This window comes from Trifolium pratense, linkage group LG1 (genome assembly GCF_020283565.1).
Source record: "Trifolium pratense cultivar HEN17-A07 linkage group LG1, ARS_RC_1.1, whole genome shotgun sequence".
Taxonomy (NCBI): Eukaryota; Viridiplantae; Streptophyta; class Magnoliopsida; order Fabales; family Fabaceae; genus Trifolium; species Trifolium pratense.
Genome location: NC_060059.1, coordinates 17,218,101 through 17,236,223, shown reverse-complemented (window position 1 = coordinate 17,236,223; position 18,123 = coordinate 17,218,101). Strand labels below are relative to the sequence as shown.

Sequence of the window (18,123 nt, the reverse complement as noted above, 5' to 3'; positions counted from 1 at the left end):
CTCCAACTTTTTAACGCTTAATTCAACTAGTTTAACCAGTTGAGCTACCCATCCCACCCCTTTTTGGGTAGTACTTAACTTAATTAATATGTAATTGTAACTTTTTTTTTTATTTTGAGTAATTTGAATGTTAATTTTTATCATTATCAATTTGAGTTATGTTTATATATTGTGCATTTATATATTTAATTTTAAATTTAATTTTTAAATAACGTATCTCAGACGTATCGTATCGAGAATTTTAAAAAAAATTCCGTATCACCGTATCGATGTCGTATCGTATCCGTATATACATCCTAAAAGAATATTCTTTCTTGGCATGGTGGCACCCATCAGCAATCTCTATCTTATCTCCATTTAATAATACAGCAACCGAAAACGGTGTCGTTTCATGCCTTTCATGATGATGACTCACTCAACTAAGCGTAACATTGCATACTCCGTGAATATACTTATATTATTACTTTGTCTTCACACTTCTTCACCACACTAAACCTTTTCTCTTCAACCTTTGTTCTTCTTCATTTCTTCGATCTAAATCCAATGGCCAAAGACCCAGTTCGTGTTCTTGTCACTGGTGCTGCAGGTACTTTATTCATAAACAGCGCTCTTACTTCAAGTTTTCTGTTTTTTTTTTTTTTTTGTTTTTTATTTGCTTCCAGTTCTTATGTAACCGTTTTTTTTAATTGGTTTCATGATAACAAATTCTGGGTTTATCTCAAAATTATGTCTTTGTTTTGTTTTGAGGTTGTTTTATTCTGATATGCTCTCTGATCAGATCTGATACCATCATGTTTCATGTTTTAGATTGACTAGTTTTTATGTTTATTTTTTTTAATTGTTTTTGATTGGTTTTATTTAGAAATAGTAGAACTGTGTTTGGTTTATAATTGGATTAGGTACTAATAGCTTAAGTTGGTTTAACATTTGACAGTATTTCCTGATTTGATTTTCCCTATAGCTCTTGATTTCTTTTGTTATGTGCTAACTTTGTGATAAATTAAGAAATAACAAATTGTTGTAAGCAGTTCAAATATTTATAGAAAATTTAAATGCATTTCTTTTTCTATGGTTTTTGACCTCTTGTTTTGATGAGAGTTGTAGCAACTTGGAATCAAGATATTTCTTTGAAGTTGATATGCAAATGCATCTATTTGGCTTTCAATTGCACAATTCTTTCAAATTTTTGTTGTACTTGAAAATAAAAACTTTCTAAATTGAATCTCAGAACTTTTCGAATGCCTTTTTTGTTGAGTAGGGTATTCTCTTGAATGATGATTGGGTTTACAGATGATTTAATGCGATAACTGGGTTTACAAATGATTTAATGCGTGACATCCTATTTGATCTGTGTTTAGACACATAAATGACTTGTTTGGATTGACTTATTTGAATTTATCTACTAACATATACACTTGTAACTTGTAAGACTGTTTTAGAGAGCTTATAGAAACAACTTATGACATGTCATAAGTTTTTGGCAGGTTATTTCCATAAGCACTTTAGGATAGCTTATCAAAACAACTTATAACTAATATGAAAATAGTTTGACTTTACTTTCTTTTGATATAAAAATAGATTATAGTGCTTATGCTATAAGTGTTTAGTTAAGTTATTTATCCAATTACGGACATAATGTTGTTTTCTTTTCACAAAAGCAATTTTTGATTTCAATTTTCAACATAAAAATCCTTGGGGTACTTTTTGTATTGAAAAATGTTTTGCTAATTGTAGGACAAATTGGGTATGCTCTTGTCCCCATGATTGCTAGAGGAGTGATGCTGGGTGCTGACCAGCCTGTGATCCTCCACCTGCTTGATATTCAACCTGCAGCCGAATCACTGAACGGTGTTAAAATGGAGTTGGTGGATGCTGCATTTCCTCTTCTTAAAGGTTTGAGTTTTCCTCCTTGCTATTTGTTACATGAATTCTTGGACAACGATCTTTCTGGCTTGAAGTTGGTTTGTTTTGGTTGATGAATGCTTCCAAAGATTAAAGTTATTATGAAAATTATTTGTTTCAGGAGTTGTTGCGACAACTGATGTGGTTGAGGCATGCACTGGGGTCAATATTGCCGTTATGGTTGGTGGGTTCCCTAGAAAAGAAGGTATGGAGAGGAAAGATGTGATGTCAAAAAATGTCTCTATTTACAAGTCCCAGGCTTCTGCCCTTGAAAAACATGCTGCTGCAAATTTGAAGGTGATCTGTTAAATCTGAATCCTCAGGCTTTTCTAGTTCTGCCACATTTTATGTCAAAATAATGTTCCATTGTATATCCCCCACCCTTTTCATATTGTCATGATTTCCGTCATATGTGGCACTGACACTCCAGGTTATGTATGACATGTGTCTGCGTATGACACCAATAAGATACCGACACATGTGGTTATATTAAATCACTTAAATTTTCTCAAACTATTATCGGCGTCTACGTGTCAGTGTTGTTGTCGTGTCTGGTATCTTTGTTTGTCGTGTCTGGTATCACTGATTTTATTTTAATGCTAATGAAAAAGTGATTTGGGTTTAAAAGCATTCGGAAAACCTATGGGATTTGGTTGAGTTTATCATGTGCTAGAGGTTGAAATTACACTTAAATAAGCTGGCATCTTGTTTGATAGGTTCCACCTAGTTCATTTGTGTATTTGAATCGTGTATGTTGAAGTCCTTGTGATTCCATTCTGATGAAATCTGTTTCTTTTCTTTACAGAAAATGAGTAGTTCTTTTTTACATATTTCTCGAAACATGAATCACACCTTATGTATTTCCTGGAATATTTACATTTCTTTGGTCTCATGATGCAGGTTCTTGTTGTTGCCAACCCAGCAAACACCAATGCATTGATCTTGAAGGAATATGCTCCATCCATTCCTGAGAAAAACATTTCTGCTTTGACTAGATTGGACCATAACAGGGCACTCGGTCAAATTTCAGAAAGACTGAACGTTGAAGTTTCTGATGTGAAAAATGTTATAATCTGGGGAAATCATTCATCAACTCAGTACCCTGATGTCAACCATGCAACCGTTAAAACCTCTTCTGCGGAAAAGCCTGTCCGTGAACTCGTAGCTGATGATGCCTGGTAAGCATGTCGAAGAACAAACACCAAACTGGCAATTTAAACTAGTTTTAAGTATCTTTTTTCTTTTTTTTTTCCTTTCATTTTGCATTTACTGAAGTATTGATGTAATTTTCATCGACAAGGTTGAATGGGGAATTCATAACTACCGTCCAACAACGAGGTGCTGCAATCATTAAAGCTAGAAAGCTTTCAAGTGCACTATCTGCCGCTAGTGCTGCTTGTGACCACATTAGAGATTGGGTTCTTGGAACTCCTGAGGTTGGTTATGTCTTGTTCAATCTTTCATTCAAATTCTTTACGATAATTTTCTTCAACTAAGGTTTATGTTTATCTTTTCATTGCAATACATCGTCAGGGAACTTGGGTGTCGATGGGAGTTTATTCTGATGGATCTTACAATGTACCAGCTGGACTGATCTATTCATTCCCTGTCACAACTCGCAATGGCGAATGGCAAATAGTTCAAGGTAAAGATTTTGATAAATTATTACGGACCTTGATTGGGTGCAGTCAACCCATGACTGCACATGCAGTCAGTGAGATCAAGACCGTTCGATTGAGATCGGGCGATTTATATTTAAAGATCAGAATTTTTATATTTTAAAATATTTAAATTGCATTTAAATCTGAGCCGTTTAATTTTAATCAGACGGCTCTAATGCACTGACTGCATCATAGCGACTGCACTGAATCCCCATTTCTGTGCGGGGTATGTATGATGTATCTAATGTAATTTCTCTAATGCTTTACGCAGGACTTTCAATTGATGAGTTTTCAAGGAAAAAATTGGACTTGACAGCAGAAGAGCTTTCTGAGGAGAAGGCTTTGGCTTACTCATGCCTCTCTTAGACTGCTTGTTTCCTTATGCAGTGTCAATGGAGGTTCCATTGTTTGTCAATTCTCAATTTTGAATAATGTTGCTCTAAGATATTGAGAAACTATTGATGGATGGTTTTGCCTTTTATGCAAATCATCACTTGTATTGTAATTTCTATCTCTAGTCATTTTATTAGGATGTTTGAGCATATGTCATTTGAGTCAGAATTCATGACATCATTTGTTAAGTTTTTCTTATGGATAAAGATTATAAAATCTCATTCACTTGAGGTGTCAATTCAGTGGTAAGAGCTTAGCTTTTTAACCTCAAGGTACCAAGTTCGAATTTCTTCCGAAATAGTCGCAAAATGGTTATTTGTGTCACTAGAGTTAATAAAAATTTCCCACTTCTCCAGTTTAATTATTATTTTTTTTATAATCAAATCTAATGCAATTTATAGGCTATTTGATATTTTATCATGCTATTTTATTTTTACATATAAAATAGTTAAGACACAAATTGATAAATATGTAAATTGTGCATACATTTTTATCAAGTCAGTATATACTGTTATGTCAAGAAAAAAGATCATATGATATACAGTGCATAATATTATATACACTTTAGTTGTATTATTACTTCATAAAGTCACAAGATTAGTCAACAACATGAATATGAGAGTTCATAAACTGTGAACTCCACTTCTTCGAACAATTGAGGTGTATGTCACTCCTTTAAAGACTTTTTTTTTTAAGCACTCCTTTATAAAGACTTATGCATTGTATATGTGTGCATAATATTCAATGAAAAGTGACATCTCTTGGCGATATATCACTCATTCGTAGGAAAACTAAAACTAGCAACATATTTAATGGTTGGGTTGTTGTGATATTTGTGTGACTTTGCAAGGGAATGGGTTTTCAAGCAGTGTTTAGGTCGACTCATGCGTACTCTTGCCAAAGGAAAATTCTATGGTACAAAAATATTTGAACAGTACACATGAATCAACTTAAAAAGTAGAGATAAAAAATCATAACGAAAAAATATTTGAAAGTTTAAAATTTGCTAAAACAATTTAAAAGTATTAAAAAAATTAAAATATTTATAGAAACAAAAACTTAAACTACAGTTTTGTTTTAAGAGCAAACTAGCACAAGATGTGCAAAGTGAAATTTTCTCATCCCACCCACTCACTTTCTCCCCTACCCCCCTAAAAATTTGGAAAACGTTTTCTGAATTTTTTATAGTGTAAATTTTACACTAAAAAACAGTTCGGAACGTATTTTCCGAATTTTTTTAGTTGAGCTAGGAGGTAGGGGAGAAATATTGAGGTGAGTTGAGAAATTTTCGTGCAAAGTTGCTCCAAAAGCAACATACAATTAGAAGGATACGCTTTGATGTACACCTTTGCTAGTAACCTATGTTCTTTTTGGTTGAAAGAAAGAGGGCTACCCCAAAAATGAAAAAGAACTATAAAGTAATATAAATATTTTTAGGCATATAATGTAAGTTCTGAAAATATTATTAAAAAGAATTTAAAAAGAAGCTAAAATTTGTTAACCAATCAATAATTTTATTTTTAGTAAACTGTCAAATATCACCCTGAAATTTCAAAATTCGTCAAATACCCTCCCGAAATTTGAAAATAGGCAAATACCCTCCTGAAATTATAAAACGTCAATCAAATTACCCCCCTGACGTGGACTCTAACTGGTAATGTCAGGGGGCAATTTGATTGACTTTTTATAATTTCAGGAGGGTATTTGCCTATTTTCAAATTTCAGGGGGGGTATTTGATGAATTTTAAAATTTGAGGGGGGTATTTGATAGTTTACTCATTTTATTTCCTTACCAAGGTGGACGAATTACCACTGCTTTTTACTTTCCTAGTGATTGTCGTCTACCGAAGTTTTTGAGTCGCTTTCCACTTGAAGATGATGGAAAATGAAAACCTTGTCTCCAAGCAAGTTGCATTATCAAGTAGATTCCCCATATTTTAGATTAAAAAGATCACAAGATCCAATTTTGTGAGAGTTCTCATCTATCATGAGTCCCAAAGACACCACAACAACCAACTAGACCCAAAGAATTCTTGTATAATTTGCCACAATTAAGCTTAACCCACCCCCTCTTAAGGTTTTTCTTGCCAATAAAAAATTATGTCGCAACAATGAGTGTAATTGACTAATTGTTTATGTCTTCAGCCATCTTGAAAAGGATATAAGTTATCTGAGTCTGATGCTAAAAGAAAAGTATGTAATAAAAAATAAGAAAATTATAATCTCAATCTCTTGAGAAAGTAACCTAGAATTTTTTATTTTTTTTGAAAGTTTAGTTGTAAAAATTTATTTTTCATACATATCTCGCCGTAAAAAAAGTAAATATCTACACAATTAATTTTACGGTATTAAAATAAAGTTTTGAAAAATTTAATGTATAATCCGACAACAAGCTAGATCTAACATAAGGGGTGTGTTTGATTTGTTAAAGGGTAAGTACTGGATAGAACAGTACAAGACAGAACAGCACAACACATGACAGAACAGCACAGAACAAACTTTTGGGATATTGAACATTTTTTTGTCTTATACGATATTTTGTTAATAAAATGGTATTTTGACATTTTAGACAACTTGTACTGCGGATAAAAAGTTGAGTTATGGTTTAGTGAGGGACAAAAAATTCTGTTTTTGTCCTGTCCATTGCCTCCCAGTTTGTCCAGTTCCTGAAACAGTTTTACAATCAAACACAGGACAACAGGACAACTACAGTTATCCTGTCTAGTCCTTTATTTTTTAGCAGATCAAACGGACCCAAGGATTATAAGCATTTCACAGTCACTAGAGATCTTAACATGACTCGGGTTTGTCACATAACTCATTAGAGATAATTTAATTTTACTTGGAATATCTTGGTTGTCTCTGCCTGAAAACCATTGATATTATAAGCATTTCACAGTCACTAAACTAATTAACTTTACATAGTAATTGACGCAGTTTTTGTGAGTATGCTGCAGTTGCACTCAATTGTTCACTACTAAATTAATCAATTACTAATTAACTCCATGTGATTCAATCTGATACTGTTAAACTACTACTATTTAATTGACTAATTTAATTATAAATTTTCTATTTAGTACAGCGGTTGAAAATTATTGTGGTCCAGAATGTACTGCCACATCCACTTGTTTTTTTTAATATGAACAGTTACCATGGCTGCTCAAGCCTCAAAGTTTTACTTTCCGTCATCATCAAATCATTTAGCAAGTTGCAATTTAACAATTCAACAACGTTTGTAGTGGACTTTTTCAAATTTCATCATCCATTGGAGCGCATGCAATTATTCTTTTTCTTTTCATGCACATTATAACCTTGTATATTACATTATACTTTTTGTAAGAGACATTGGACCAATAAAATTTGATGTATCTAATTCATTGAATCAACAAAAATTGATGTATTTATAGTATATAATACTACGTATATACAAGCAACTGAGATTTAAGTCTAGCAAAATGAGTTAGATTTTTATAACAGAATGAAACCAAGTTTGAATTCTAACCGAGAGATGTCTATATTTAGTGTATATTCTCCTTCGATTTTATGGGTTGAATTGATTTTTTTTAAAGTATAATAATTAATTTTTCCTTAAAAATAATTTATTGTTCAAGTCATTTTTATATAAATGTATTCAAATATGGATAATTTTATTTTTGATTCAATTTTAGTCAAAGTCAATTTTAAAGAATCAATTTTTTTTCCACTACAAAACCAAACATACACTTAGTATCTGACACGTTTCGAATCCTATTATGATAGTGTGTGGAAAAACAAAAAATAAACATGTCTATATTATAATATATTACATTTCATGAAAGATATGAGTTTTTATATGAAATCTGAAGGGCATAATAATTCTGAATACTTTCACATACTAAGTTTAGTACATCATTTATTGGTATTACAATCAAAATCTAACCTAAAATCCTAGTTAAACATTAATTTATAAAACCACCAAAAATGTTAGAGACTTTTGCCACAATATACATACCCAAAAAAAAAAAAAAAGTTTCACTTGTAGTCCCTTTTCTACATCATTAGCCCAATACTCTGCTGCTGATTTAGCTCATGATGCTAGAGACAATGTGATATTAATACATCCTTTCTTTCCTTGTAACATTCAAATTGAAGTTACCATGGGCAATGAAAGACGATTCGGTTGATAAATATACGACTCATATCATACAAAATGTAGATTTGAATCTCATTGTCCACGTGAGAATCTCGATAGTCAACATTTATCTCTATTTGAGCCGTTAGACCTGCATAAAAGTGTGTTTAGTTTGAGGGAAGAAAACAGAGAATAAAAGAAAACACAAAAACTAATAAATGAACGTGGACTAGACCCTAGTCCAAATTCATTCGTCAGTTTTCGTATTTTCCTTTTTACCCTTCTTCCTTCCCTCAAACCAAACAACTTGAAGGGTCTGGTACCCAACTCGTCTAAACTTGAAATTGTCAACTTTTTTTTTAGAAAAATTCAGAACTCTGGCAATTCTATTTGATCTCCAGTCCTAATGAATATATCATACCAAAAATCCATGCCATCATCTAAGTTAGAATTATAATCATCATGATTCTGTGGGAAAATTTCATTAGAGTTACTTAAAGGGCATTGAAGTGGCATTATCTCATTTGAGATATTCAAAGAACTTGATTTCATATCAGTTGAAGTTTCATCCAATGCTGCTTCTGTCCAAAAACTCTCATCAATTTCAGGCATTGTTTCCTCTTCCATAGACTCAATATCTTCACTTTTTACCTCTATTTTTTCGCCAACCGTGACCGACGAAAAATCACTAGAACTAGTAGTGCATGCAGAAGCTGATTCAGATTGTGTTATTGTGCTTGAATTTGAATCAGAACGTTTGATTTTTTGTTTTGTGATCACCTTTTTCTTAGCTTCTGAGTTTGTTTGATTTGTTTTCAACAGTTTCTTCTTCAAATGCGTGTGCCACACATTTTTTATTTCATTGTCCGTTCTTCCTGGTAATTTTGCTGCAATTGCCGACCACCTAAAAATAAAGATCAAATTTTCATTCATTAATGTGTTTATTTATTTATTTATGAAAATAAACTATAATGTCACGAGATTCGCATTGTGTTTTGTTTATTGTACTAATGAATAATGATGATTCAGAAAACAACAAAATTTGATACTGTCTTAATAGATTACACTGACAGAGTGAATCTCATGAATATATAGGTGCATGTGCCATAAACTGCCACTCTAAGGCACATCACAGATCTAATCAAGATTCTTGAATTTACAAACTCACATTTTTTATGCAAATTATTTACTGATCTAATGTTATTATATAGACTAATTTTTTTTAATACTCCACTAGTTACTATTTTAGTTACATGTAATTATATAAACTAATTTCTGTCGTCATTTAGCAGTGATAAATTTCTATCAAAAAATCTATTAAGTACACAACATGCATTTTTCAATTCAACCGAATTATTTTTTATTTTTATATGCAGGAGTCGGATATTAAAATTCGGACCGGATACTTAATAGATCAGATATCTTACTACCTAGAACTCATTGTTGGTTCCAATAGTGACCTACTTAATCATACTGTTTGTATTATTTCATGATGAATCATTATTGATGATACATAGTAGTAATTAATTATTGGCTTATAGAATTGTGTGTCATGTTATAGTTGTATGTTTTGGATGCATCAATTTTTCCTTTAGTCTTTATATTACCACTTGCACCAATGGTGGGATCACACCTAGTTTTTAAAGCACAATATAAAGGCACTATACTTGAATGAACTCCATCATAGAGATTACTAAATATTTTGTTAACACAACTTTTTGATTTTAATTTTGTTCCAAGTTGACAAATTAATAATGCCTATGGCCCCCACTACTTTAAAGATATTTTTTTTTTCATTGATCCTTTAAAAAAAAAATTATTTGAATAGGTCCCTTAAAAAAAAATCCGAATAGGTCCCTTGAAGATATCTCAGTTAATCAGTTTGCTCCCTTAAAGATATCTCTGTTAATCAGTTTGGTCCTCGAAAAAATGGACGAAAATGACCAAACTAATTAATGGAGATGTCTTTAAGGGACCTATTCAGACATTTTTTTCTTTAAAGGATCAATGTCAAACAAAAAATTTATTTAAGGAACTATTTTACTAATTAAGCATAAATTAAAATATATACAATCATTAATCACCCATTTATAATATTATATTGGATCTAAGGAAAGGAAATCAGTGAATACCTGTTCCCAAGCATTTCATGGAGCTTAATGATATTTTCCTCTTCTTCATTTGTGAAATTTCCTCTCTTGATATCAGGTCTCAAATAGTTAATCCACCTAAGTCTGCAGCTTTTTCCACACCTTAACAAGCCTGAAAAAAAATTATCAAAAATATCAATACATATGACATTACCAAATCATCCAAAAATGCAAGGCTAGTCATACAATTATTTTTCTACACAGACCATCTTCTCACACTAATTTTTTTTTAATAAATTAAGTTATACAAATGTAGTAGGATGTTTGCTGAATTAAAACTTGTAAAATTTTTGTGCTAGATTGTGTAATGTAAAAAAATGATGAAAAATAAATGTTTAAAATTTAAATAAAAAAATTGGAAGTAGCATGATGACCGGAAATTTCACTTTTTAGGTAAATAAACAGGGTGTCTCGGGTTTAAATCCTGCGTATATAATGCAATGTCCCTAGTAATTGAGCTAAGCTCGTAGGACATACTTACATGGAAGATTTTTCTTAAGATTGCCCAAATGTGATTTTTTATTTTATGAAATGTTACTTAAATATAAGATTATTCTTAAAATAGATAGATGGATTGCAAGTACCTGCTAGCTTTGGGAGAGCACGCCAGTTGCCATGACCATGTTTTTGGATGTAAGATGTAAGGATTTGATCTTCCTCAAGAGACCAAGGACCTCTCTTCAATCCCATTTTTTCACAACATGGAGCTCTTACCATCTTGTTTTTATGGTAATAACAACAATAACAATATAGTATGGAAGAAGAATGCACTATAGTATCACTCTCTTCCTAGTAGTTAGCTAAGGTTTTAATTCTCTCTCCTTCTTCAACTTCATTTCCAAAGACATATGCTGGCTATTTATCCTAGGATATTCCGCAGCCATGACTAGAATAGTCCAACAAAATTAATAAAATAATATATAGAAAAAAAAAACATTTTTCTGTTCTTATTCAAACTTTTTAGCAGTTTCCGCGAAAGAGCTCTTTCTCTCAAATACTACACACAAAAACAATGGAAAATAAATTATTAATGTTAAATATGTATTTCGTTGATATAAAATTAGTAAATTTTGATTTTTGTTCCTATAAAGAAATATCACATGTTATTGTCTATACAAAAAAGTTTGTTTTATTTTTAGTCTTTAATAGACAAAATTTTTGTTAGGGTTAATCGTTAAGTACCACATCGCCTAGTTTCTTAAATAAAGAAGGAGGTTAAAAAATAATTAACTGAGAAGTCTCACATTGCTTAGAGTGGTGAAATAAGGGGGAGACCAACGCTATATAATGGACCTAAGTTCTTTATTTTTAGATGCATCAGTCAGTAGCACTTTAAGCTGATTTTTGACTTTTTATTTTTCTCTTGTACTCTTGTGTTTGAGTATGGTGACTGATGAGATGTAGTTAGGTGTTAGCTTTGGAGAGTGTGAGTATATTGTGTGCCGTGGGAAGGTTGAGGGTAGTCTACGTGTTGTAACAATTTTCACATAGTGATATTCTCTGGTTGTCGGTTTAGACAACGGTCGTGATTTTTTCTTCGATTTTGGAGTTTCCATATTATATTCTTGTATTGTTGATTGTATTCTTTTATTTTCTCTATGTCTATTATTTTCCCAAGAATTTTAACATGTTTTCGACATGTTTTAAACATAATATCGACTTATAAATAGCATATAACATTGACATTAAAATAAACATTAATTTATTTATAAACCGAAAATAAAAAAAGGGTAAAACAAGAAACAAACAATTTCACACCCATAACCAAAAAAATTGGAACAAACTATTTCCAACACAAACAAATTAAAACTCTAGAAATATACTTTCACGTGTTAATCATATTATTAGTTCTTTTTTTTTGAAATTGTGGTATAAATTAATAACAAATATATGGCATCATGTTGGAATGTGTATAATTACATGTGAAATAGGTGTTTATTCTATTTTTTTTTTAAAAAGTAGGCTTTAATGCACTTTTGATCCCCCTATTTTGAAAAATCTGAACTTTTGATCCCCCTATTTTAAAAGCCAACTTTTTGATCCCCGTATTCTGAAAAACCTAAACTTTTGATCCCCCTATTTTAAAAGTCAACCTTTTGATCCCCTATTTTGAAAAACCTGAAGTTTTGATCCCCTATTTTAGATTTTTCTGAATTTTAGTCATCGAACTCAATTTGGTCAAATTTTTGCTGATGTGTCAACAATTGGTATCAGATGACGATTAACCCGGATAAATTCGAAGTGGCAAGGTTCAACGGAACGAGAAATTTCGGATTATGGCAGAGAAGGGTTAAGGATTTGTTGGCTCAACAGAGTTTACAGAAGGCGTTGCGCGAAACGAAGCCGACAGACATGGATGATACGGATTGGGCAGAGATGAACGAAAACAGTAAAATTAACCTCTAGACACACACACGCACACGCACACGCACACACGCGCACGTACACGCACACGCACACGCACACGCACACGCGCACGCACACGCACACGCACACACACACGCATACAAATATATATATAAAAATAATAATAAATCAGTAAATTACCCAAAAAAGTTAACGATTGAAAACAAAGTCAATGAACGATTGAGAGGAAGCGAACAAAGACGAAGGATGTTAATACGAGCGTGATTATTTGTGTTTCTGATTTCTTAGGGTGTCATGATTTGGGAACCGGCACAGAAATGTTTTGTCAACATGGAAACTGCCACGTCATTAATGAGTTTGACACATCAACAAAAAACTTACGGAATTGAGTTGTGAGACTAAAATTCAGAAAAATCTAAAATAGGGGGATCAAAAGTTCATATTTTTCAAAATAGGGGATCAAAAAGTTGGCTTCTAAAATAGGGGATCAAAAGTTCATATGTTTTTCAAAATAGGGGGATCAAAAGTGCATTAAAGCCAAAAAAATAATATTAAATATACAGAGGCCTCTATATACTTAGGCTTTTAAATAGGCTATAGTCATGCCACAAAAGAGAGCCTTTAATAGACCGTATGGGCCAGACTAAAGTTTAATTTTTTTTGGTAGGCCAGACTCAGGTGTATCAAAGTTTGACTTGACTTATTCTCAACTCTACTCACTTATTGAAAAAGGTGTAACTTTCTAATTGTATACTTCCACACATTAGTTTCAACAACCTATAAAAGGGACTAACAAAAAAAGATGTACACATTCTCATTTTGAGAAAGAAAAAAAAAACCTCAAAAATACTTGAAACCTTATTGACTCGAGCATTGGATTGTCTTTGCAGATACACCTCCCTCACTCCAACAAAGGACAATATATATCACACAACAGCGCGTCACACCTACTCCTGCAACCACCAAAGTCTGACTCGACCTGTTCTCAACCCTACTCACTTGTTGGAAAAGACATAACTTTCTAATCGTATACTTCCATACATTAGTTTCAACAATCTATAAAACGGACTAACAAAAAAGGTGTACACATTCTCATTTTGAGAAAATAACCTCAAAAATACTTGAAACTTTATTGACTCGAGCATTGGATTACTTTTGGAGTTTTGCCGGAGCTTGTAGCATTTTCTGGTTCTACTATTTCTCTCGGCTCTCCGTTGGGTTGTTGGGTCTCGTTGTGGTGGTGGTGATAGATCTAAGTTTTGGACGGATCTATGAGTGGTGGGTTTTAATTCAAGTGGTATGGGTGGGGGTGATATGGTGTTAGTTCTAGTTGGGTGGGTTGTTGTTCTGGTTTCCATGGTTTTGGTTCATCCGTGAGGTTTTGGTTTGGTTGGGAGATGATGTGATGTGATAAGGTTGGTGGTTGGATCTGTTGGTGCCAGTATGTGGTTGATGTCGTGTGTGATTGATTGGTTTTCCTTTGATACATGATTCTCTGACCGTTTTTAAATATGTTGAGATTTGCATAACTCTTTTTGAGTCGCTGATGGTTTCCAAGTCTGTTGAGATTTGCAGGTCTCGTTGTATCTAGTTGACCTTAATTGCTCCGATGTTGACTGTCTTGGAGGTGATCTACGAGCTGAGACTAATCTGCCTAGGTTCTCATTCTACCGGTGTCCCATCAACTTTTGACTCAATGAGCTGTTTTCTGGATTTTGATGGGCCGATTAATTTTGATTCGAGATCGGAAGTTAGTATCTAGTGGCATCTTTATGGGTCGGGTTGTTGTTTGATCTGGTAGTCTGCAAGCTAAGGAGTGTCTTTTCTAAGTGTGAGATCAGAAGTAGGCTTCTATCAGGTGGTGTCTGTTGTAATATTTTCATTGGTGTTCCGCTTGTATACGACGCCTTTGTTTTGTAGCCCCTTACGGGTCTCTGTTCGTCTTATGCGGAGACTTGTTTATTTATAATATATATTTGCCGTTTAAAAAAAAAATCATAATAACTGAAGAAAATACATATAGATTACCCACCAACGTCTTAATATTGCCCATGGGAGTTGAATAATTAACAATTTTGTTTGTATTAACGAGAGAGACTTGTGACTTATAATTAACAATTTCATAATCCATCACATTGTTAAATGATTATGGACAATGGACATACTATTGTCATTGTGTCTATTTTCTATACGTCATACTTGAGTAAGTGTATTAGCTAAAAGACGAGTAATACTACAACTAATACTAGTACATATTATTCAAAAAGAATATTACTTGAATAGTCTTTTTTTTTTTAAAACTATGAGCAGCCAAATCAATAGTTGTTAAAATAAATAATTGGGCAAATATGATATTTCTTATATATGTGTGATTTTTGTTAGGTATCAAAATGGAGCTGAAGTTGCAAAATTATTGGAAACAAATAATATAGTGTGCTTTTTTAAAGATATTTATGTACTAGTATAAATAAATGCTAATATAGTCACGTAAATATACAGTTCGGTTGGTCCCGTAACTTAGCTCAGTTGATAAGAACATCACATATATTATGCAAGAGTCGAGGTTCAAACTCCGAACATTTCAATTATTTTAAGATGAAATTTTTAGGTTACTAGACAAAAAAAAATACAATTCGGTTGATAGTCGTATATATAGACACAAGGTTCAAATTTGAACTCGAGATTTTATACCTCTGCATTTAAAATGCATGGATTTAGTCACTAAATTAACAATTAGATCAACAAAAAAATAATGTTAATAATTAGTTATTGATATTTCTTTTTCATTGGAGTCTAAACTCTGAACTTTTAAATCATTCGATAATTGAACCATTATTCTTTACTATAGCTAGTCAAACAAACTGTTTTTGTATGTAAGGTCTTCTTTATCTACTTAGACAATGACTTTTTTTAATGATGTTCATTGTTTATGATCTCTTGGTCAAGCACACATGATAACAGTAAATCAGGTCTAAGATTTTTAATGGTTCCTTTTATTCTTAATTAGAGCAAATAAAACTACAAATAGGGTGAAGCAGGTTTTATAATTAGTTTATATTGATATATTTTTACATCATTTTCATTTATTTATGATAAAATAAATGAAATTAAAAATGATTTATGAAATTAATTAATTTTTTCTTATAATTATGTAAAATTATTTTAATTTTTATTTATGATTTCTTAATATAAAAATAGAAACTTAATTATCAGCAAGGTGAAGGTGCTAGCTAGTGTAGTAATTAAGAATTAAGATGGGAACATTTTATGATAAGCATAACCTTTGAGCACCGTGATGTATACTCAAGGCTTCAATTCTTTTCATTGGCTATAAGAGAGAGTTTCAATTCTTTTTGTTGACTATAAATTTTTTTTCTCGCTAACGGGTGCTTCAGAGACACTATTTAAACATTTTTTTATATAAATTATTTATTCAAAAAGTAAAACATTTTATTTTTCAATGTGCTGACTTCACATATTTTCATAAAAATTTGATATTTAAGAACTTATTATTTAAGATGTTTAAAAAGTGTGCTAGGAGTACTCGTTAGTATTTTTTATTTTCTTTTTATCAAGTTACCATAATTTATATGAAGGATAAGGGGAGATTCTCAATTCGAACTTCGGTTTATGTTTATTATATTATAATATTTTTACTAATTAAACTATGTTTACGGAGATTTTTATTAACTATATCTACTACATTATTTAATCACATTAAAACTAATGTTGGATTCCAATATTTTATTGGAATAAATGTCGACACCGGGACTTGAAGATGAAAAAAGTAAAAAATGATGGAGAAAATAATATTAAAATTATGTTATAATATAGATCAAATACGTTAATTATGTAATAAAATTTTTAAAAAATTATTTATATTTTATACAAGAAAGGTGTTGATTATCTCTAAAGATATCTTACGTTCAAAAAAAAATGTCTAAAGATATCTTTTTCATAGGACTAAGGGTAGGACTAATAATTAATCAATCTCACAAGCTTTCTTGTCTCACTACAGTTTCTCTGCACAGTGATTTAGGTGCAGTTCTCATGTACAAACTTCGTGTATTAATTTGGTGCTAGCTGAGTCACATTCATTGGATTAAACTACACACGATTCTTCACTTTTAAGTTTTAATCCAAAACACAAATATAATACATAGTTACTTCGTTTTAAAATGTAAGTCACTTTGGCATTTTTGCGCATATTAAGAAATTGCTAACTTTTGTAAATGTTTTAAAAATTATAATTTTTTTCTTTTACCCTTCACGTGACATTTAAAAGCTTTGTAAAAGGAGAAAAAAAGACTTAATAGTAATTTCTCTTTTCTCTCATTGATATGCGTAAAAGCATGATATGAGAAAGGTAAAACAAAATATGGAAAAAGAGAATAAAAATGGTAATTTAGGAATCAACAATAATTATATATTGATATTGTAAAACGACTTATATTTTGGTACAATTTTTTTTCCAAAATGATTTATATTTTGAAACGAAAGGAGTATTACTTAGTAGACTTAAAAAGTGTTTTTTATAGCTTTTAGTCTAACATTTTTAACTAAATAGGAATCTAAAAGAGTCTTACATAACCTTTAATCGTAGGTACTTATAGGCCGGTTTGACTTATTCCTATTTTAAAGGCAAATGTACTTTCATGTTTTTAAATAAATTTTCCCATGCATATATCTAATATTTTAAGAATCACATATCCTCCACACAAAATTAACTTTTTTGCCAGAATACACCTACTTTTATTTATGAAAGTGTGTTTTAGCAAGTTATAATAAAAAATGGTTAAATACACCTTAAGGACTTAAGGTGAATGTTGCTAAAACACTCCTTTAATATGTTCAAGTTTCAATAGCTAAAAATTAATCTCTTGTTATAAAATTTAAAATTTTTGTAAGAGATATTTTTATAACTTCTTAAATATGGATTGCGAAAAATCTTTTTGCAAAAGTTCAAAAAATACACATGATTTGACTTAAAAGTATAAATCATTTCTTATACAAAAAGTAGGATAAAAAATATTGATTTAAAACATTTGAAGGGTTAATGGGTTATTATTTAAAAAAATATTAAAGGGCCGAAAAATATAAATAGATATACTTATAAAACTTAAGGCCCCGTTTGACCCTACTTCTTTTCTACTTCTCCTTATTGAAAAAAGTATTTCGACGTTAAAATTATTGAAAAACTACTTGAAATTATCAATATTATAAGAAATTAATGTTGAATGATATCTAGCTATTTTATGTATTGAGAAAAATATGATTGAATATATTGATGCGAACACCATTATTGGTGACTTTGCATTTAGAAATACTCGTAGAAATTGTTTTGTATGAGTATTTGTATATTAAATTTGTATACTATTTATTAGTTAGGGACCTAATTGTATGTTCATCCATAGGCCACTTACAACCACATTAACGGCCCTATGTGTCAATACATGCTTTAAAATTTATGTGCAATCATTATTATAATATTATTATCTCATATTTTTATTAAAGTATTTGCGGCAGACTCCAACACAAA

General features: G+C 31.2%; 2 protein-coding genes across 2 annotated transcripts; one reads left to right on the top strand and one right to left on the bottom strand.

Moving 5' to 3' along the window:
• Positions 1–381: 381 nt before the first annotated feature.
• Positions 382–4,194, top strand: LOC123895777 (malate dehydrogenase). The gene is made up of 7 exons (XM_045946285.1): positions 382–586; positions 1,735–1,893; positions 2,024–2,199; positions 2,803–3,080; positions 3,203–3,338; positions 3,436–3,547; positions 3,835–4,194. Exons 1-7 carry the CDS (start codon positions 544–546, stop codon positions 3,927–3,929), a joined length of 999 nt encoding a protein of 332 aa, XP_045802241.1. The 5' UTR covers positions 382–543; the 3' UTR covers positions 3,930–4,194.
• A 3,604-nt stretch (positions 4,195–7,798) lies between these two features.
• On the bottom strand, positions 7,799–11,178 carry LOC123895845 (transcription factor MYB15-like). Its single transcript, XM_045946342.1, has 3 exons — positions 10,802–11,178; positions 10,200–10,329; positions 7,799–8,971 (listed from the first exon to the last, which is right to left on the bottom strand). The coding sequence occupies exons 1-3, from the start codon at positions 10,932–10,934 to the stop codon at positions 8,437–8,439; spliced, it is 798 nt and encodes a 265-aa protein (XP_045802298.1). The 5' UTR covers positions 10,935–11,178; the 3' UTR covers positions 7,799–8,436.
• Between the last annotated feature and the right edge of the window lie 6,945 nt (positions 11,179–18,123).

Bases quoted from the DNA above. Each gene is read 5' to 3' on its own strand.
- LOC123895845 (XM_045946342.1), bottom strand. From the start codon at position 10,934: ATGGTAAGAGCTCCATGTTGTGAAAAAATGGGATTGAAGAGAGGTCCT. The intron at 10,330-10,801 runs GTACTTGCAATC...ATTTTTTTTCAG, and splicing joins TGCTCTCCCAAAGCTAGCAG to GCTTGTTAAGGTGTGGAAAA. The intron at 8,972-10,199 runs GTATTCACTGAT...CTTTATTTTTAG, and splicing joins CATGAAATGCTTGGGAACAG to GTGGTCGGCAATTGCAGCAA.
- LOC123895777 (XM_045946285.1), top strand. From the start codon at position 544: ATGGCCAAAGACCCAGTTCGTGTTCTTGTCACTGGTGCTGCAG. The intron at 1,894-2,023 runs GTTTGAGTTTTC...TATTTGTTTCAG, and splicing joins TGCATTTCCTCTTCTTAAAG to GAGTTGTTGCGACAACTGAT. The intron at 3,548-3,834 runs GTAAAGATTTTG...TGCTTTACGCAG, and splicing joins CGAATGGCAAATAGTTCAAG to GACTTTCAATTGATGAGTTT.